Here is a 4,519-nt window from a genome sequence, read left to right on the forward strand (position 1 = left end):
CTGAACATCTGACTTGTCATGGTTGGCCTTCCACGCTATTGGTGTATATGAAAAAACATTATAATAATGTGCAGGTCATCATCATTGCTACATACGTACACTGGAAACTGTTGGAAATTCCAGTGCACTGGACAGATATAAAATAAAGTAAACATGTAAAGAACCAAGCTACTGCATTCTGTAGCATTTTGTTCACCTTTGTCTTTCTCTCACTGTGTGTGTGTGTGTGCGTGTGCATGTGTGTGTGTGTGTGTGTGCATACACACATGCACACATGTAGATGGTGAGGTAGTGATGGGGGGTGTGTGTGTGAGAGAGAGGGAGAGAGAGAGTGAGGTGAGAGGAGAGAGACAGAGAGAGAGAGAGAGAGAGAGAGAGAGAGAGAGAGAGTACACTGGCTCTGTTTATAAGAAGCAGTGTGTGTGTGTGTCCTGCTCTGAAGGAAGTCCTAGGCTCATCTCGTCTTTGAAGACTCAACATGATCCTGAACGTGATCCTCAACACTGTGTCCTTCTCTGCTCTCCTGCTGTCTCTGTCTGGTAAATCACAGCCAGCGTCGACCATGTTCACTTCTGATGTGGAACATTTTACATTTCTTCTTCGTCTGTAGCAGATAGCTGTAACTACTAACACTCTGCAACTGGTTATGTAATGATAATGAGAGACTTCGATCACATTGCAAACGTTTGCTTTTATGTCCAATTTTGGTGTGTTCACAGGTTTCGAGGCCATCGTGCATCTAACCCAAGAGAAGACTATGGACGTCAGTGTTGGACAGAATGTAAACATTCTCTGTAAAAAAGATCAAAAGGGCTGGGTAATATCATGGTACCAACAGAAGCAGGGAGATGCTCCAAAGTTCTTACTTGCTGACAGCAGCAGGGCCAGTGGTCTACCCAGCAGGTTCACATACACCGACAACGGCATGGACGAATACCTGAATATCAATGGGATGCAGGCGGAAGACGAGGCAGTTTACTACTGCGGCTGCATCCTCTGTGAGGACCATCACAGTGTTGCAGCCTGTCACGCTGCCTGTACAAAAACCTCCAGTGCCTCTGGTGTCCTGAAACCACTCTGACTCCGTGTGGTACATGAGATCTAGCCAGGATGAGCCGGGTGAGGAGGTCAGCGTGAGTCCTAGCACAGGACGCCGTTGATTACGTGCTGGTCGGGGATGTCTGGGCTCCAGGGTTTTGGGTGGGGGCGTTGGGTGTGGCCGTGGGACACTGGGCTTCACGACTGAGGGGTTTTTGTACAGCGTTGTCACACAGTGCCACGGCAGCATCGGGGTCGGGACGGAGCTGAGACTCAGTAGGTCCTCACCACTCTCTCACCGCAGAAATCACAAATCCATGTGAGATTTTACAACTGTTTGATACATGCTGAGTTGTGTCTCAGCTGAACCTATTCAGTTTTCTTTGGCGTGTTGTTCCCTTTGTATCTGTCAGTTACGTACAGTCAAAGTGATATCATGCTAAAGACACAATTTCTGTTTTAACAAGTAATTAAAAAATTCAAAATAATAAACAAAAAGAATTAAATGACAATAAAACAAAGATCATTATGACGAGTTACACATACATGATGCAGTCATCATTTTTGTATTAGAGTTCAAATTCCAATTTTGAAGGCAAAATGTATTTATTAGTTTGCTTATTCTACTGACCTATTGTAACGTAACACTTAACTGCTGTTCATTAAAATATATGTTAAAAATAAAATACATCAGTGGAAAACCTTATAGAGAACAGACAGATACAATAGGTTACTTTGAATAGCTACAAACTAAATGAGTTGCAATCATCACTCATGAACCCATCATGAACACTGACTGATGATGGTGATCAGATCTAGTTGGAAATGTACTAAAGAACTTTGGTTACATTTCTACAGAGCCACAGATAATTAAAAACCATTGGTTTAATGTCATGGGATTCCCCAAATGGTTAATGTTAGAGGTATGTTAAGATTTGGTTTTGGGTTTTGGACTGAAGCTTCAGGTTGAGGATAGGTTTAGAATTAGATTTGAATACAAGCTTTTTAATTTCATTTAGATTTTAGCTGCTTTTATTTGATATTTAGTGAATGATAAAATGTTAGTGAATGATAAAATAATCATGTACAAATTGGCAACATTACCAGAAGTGTTACCAGGACTTTTATTATATAATTATAATTATAAAGTTCTGAAGACAGAAATACATGGCAAATGAAAAAAATGAAGTTATAATGGACCATAATGAAAATTTTCTGCTCATGTCCAGCTCGTCCCGCGTCTCCCCCGTCCCTGTTGGTCCTGGCTCCCTCCCAGGCTCCACCCTCTGGAGGCGTGGCCAGTGTGCTATGCCTCGCTCGGGGTTTCTACCCTGATGACGCCACCCTGTCCTGGTCCGAGGACGGCACCACCATGGCGGGTCCCGAGGTCCAGACGGTGGCATCTCGGCGCCAGACCGATGGCACGTTCTCACGGAGCAGCTTCCTGAATCTCAGCGCCGAACGCTGGAATTCTGGACACAGCTACACCTGCACCGTCAGACACTCAGCCCTGACCAGCCCTGTGAGCTCCACCACCGGGATGGAGAAGTGTAGTTAGACGGGTGGAGGAGATGATGCAGCGTGCACGCTGTGCTCATAAACGCAGACGGGAGAAAAGGTGGAGAAACACGACTATAGAACATCTGTGTTAATGTCACTTCAGCTCCTGGTTGTTTTGTTTAGTAGCTCACTGGACCTGTACTGACAGATGCATGATTCCCCTAATAAAATACATCTCAAACATTTAAAGTGATGTGTGAGGTTTTGTGAGCGTTTGTACCAGGGATGATATTTGCGTGCTCAGTAATTACAACCTGCATTGTCCTGCTAGACAGTTGGGATTTCCAGGTGAGTTAACTGAAAATTTGTTCTGTTTAGTTCATATGCAATAAATTCCTTAATTTTTTAAACAATATTATCACATATAGAATTTCAATATATCAATCAAGAATCCTAAGACATCTCATAATCCAGTATGTTAATAACCTCTAGCTGGCTTCAATTCTATTTCCACATTTAATCTTAATGTGTGTCCTGCAAATTACATTTGACTTGTACATTCACAGGAGACAAAAAAATCTGATCCTGTCATTCTGACATTTTGACATGACACAGATAGACAGACAAAACCTTTCAACTGTCATATTTTATCAGTGTATCTCAATAATAAATCATTTAAATGTGATATTAGTCTTGATAACCACACTACAATATTGTTGTGTAAGTAAATTACACTGATATGCTGACTTGTTGCTCCTGTACAAGGGTAGAAAAATTAACATTAATGCAAATGAAGTTTTCATTATATGATTAGGAGAACTAGGTGAACAGAAGATGATTGTTACACCAATAGTGCGGTTTGTCAGTGCAACTACAAAATCCGTAGGACCCTCGTAACATGAGGCCACTAGAATTAATCTCATGTCTGAAAGTTCTTTGGGAAGACTTTTTAATCCAATTCAATCCAAAATATGCATAATAGATAGAAATCTGGATTTTCTCAAGTTTGTCTTTGGTTCCATCCTGTGCAACTTGACAGTTAATTGAATGAGTTGACAGGTTGTGAGCTACATCTTAAAATGTGGATGCATTTCTTGAGAATCAGAAACACAGCATTCAAAGCAGAGATCTATAAATATCCCCACTATTTCCCCAGTGATCACATTTACATAGAATAGTTTCTGTCTATTTTCACACACCTGTTATGGTTGACGTCTTCCCTCCTATACAAAATCCCCGTAGATTCCCTCCTATACAAAAACCCCAGCAAGAGCTGAACTGGAGCGAAACTGGCTGAAGATGCCGGACTCTGCCGGTACCAGTCACTGGAGTTGGGGGGAGCTGAGCGATGAATCCCACATCACTTCCTGTCCCAGCCGTGGTCATTTCGGCCTATTTGGCTTGTTTGAACTGAACAGTCGTGATCACTGAAGCGATCAGTCACATTCAGAGCTGGGCCTTCAGCACAGAGGTTTTTGAACTGCACCTTAGCACTGTGAAGCATTTTTTTGGTGGAGGAACTGAGCTGATTTTTGGTAAGTGAAATCTGACTTTCTGAAAGTGAATTCTGACTTTTGATAATTCAACTACACAGAATTCAGAACTACTTGATAATTATTATTTTTTGCTGCACTGCTACCTTTGCAGATACATTGAAATTCTTCTTCAATGATAAATGACAAGGAAAATTTTTCATTAAAAAAATAAATAAAAATTAAGGACAATCTGTACTGTAGGTGAAAGGAAAAATAAACTAAACATTTTCAATAGTGAATGTAGAGCTTTATAGTGACACCACATCCTAAATGAGCTGAACTCTGTACAGAAGACTTAAAATGTGTAGTGTTGGTCTGTTACGCATGACTAAACAAAAATAAGGCACGTTCTAAATTTCAATAGATGTATAAATAAACAAATCAAACATTATCACATTTTATGCTTCAATGTAGTGGAAAAGAAAAATGTAATGCAGTTATATAAA

The 4,519-nt window shown here is 40.9% G+C and overlaps 1 protein-coding gene across 1 annotated transcript; it reads left to right on the forward strand.

Annotated features, from left to right (window-relative positions):
- Positions 1–382: 382 nt before the first annotated feature.
- LOC143485986 (immunoglobulin kappa light chain-like) lies at positions 383–2,781 on the forward strand. The gene is made up of 4 exons (XM_076985748.1): positions 383–539; positions 720–1,015; positions 1,275–1,314; positions 2,268–2,781. Exons 1-4 carry the CDS (start codon positions 479–481, stop codon positions 2,594–2,596), a joined length of 726 nt encoding a protein of 241 aa, XP_076841863.1. The 5' UTR covers positions 383–478; the 3' UTR covers positions 2,597–2,781.
- The last annotated feature ends 1,738 nt before the right edge of the window (positions 2,782–4,519 follow it).

The sequence above is a fragment of the Brachyhypopomus gauderio genome, unplaced genomic scaffold, assembly GCF_052324685.1.
Source record: "Brachyhypopomus gauderio isolate BG-103 unplaced genomic scaffold, BGAUD_0.2 sc43, whole genome shotgun sequence".
Taxonomy (NCBI): domain Eukaryota; kingdom Metazoa; phylum Chordata; class Actinopteri; order Gymnotiformes; family Hypopomidae; genus Brachyhypopomus; species Brachyhypopomus gauderio.

What these genes read in the sequence shown, in the direction of transcription:
- LOC143485986 (XM_076985748.1), top strand. Translation starts at nt 479, where the DNA reads ATGATCCTGAACGTGATCCTCAACACTGTGTCCTTCTCTGCTCTCCTG. An exon ending in TCTCCTGCTGTCTCTGTCTG is followed by an intron (nt 540 to 719) that starts GTAAATCACAGC and finishes GTGTGTTCACAG; the next exon opens with GTTTCGAGGCCATCGTGCAT. An exon ending in TCTGTGAGGACCATCACAGT is followed by an intron (nt 1,016 to 1,274) that starts GTTGCAGCCTGT and finishes GTTGTCACACAG; the next exon opens with TGCCACGGCAGCATCGGGGT.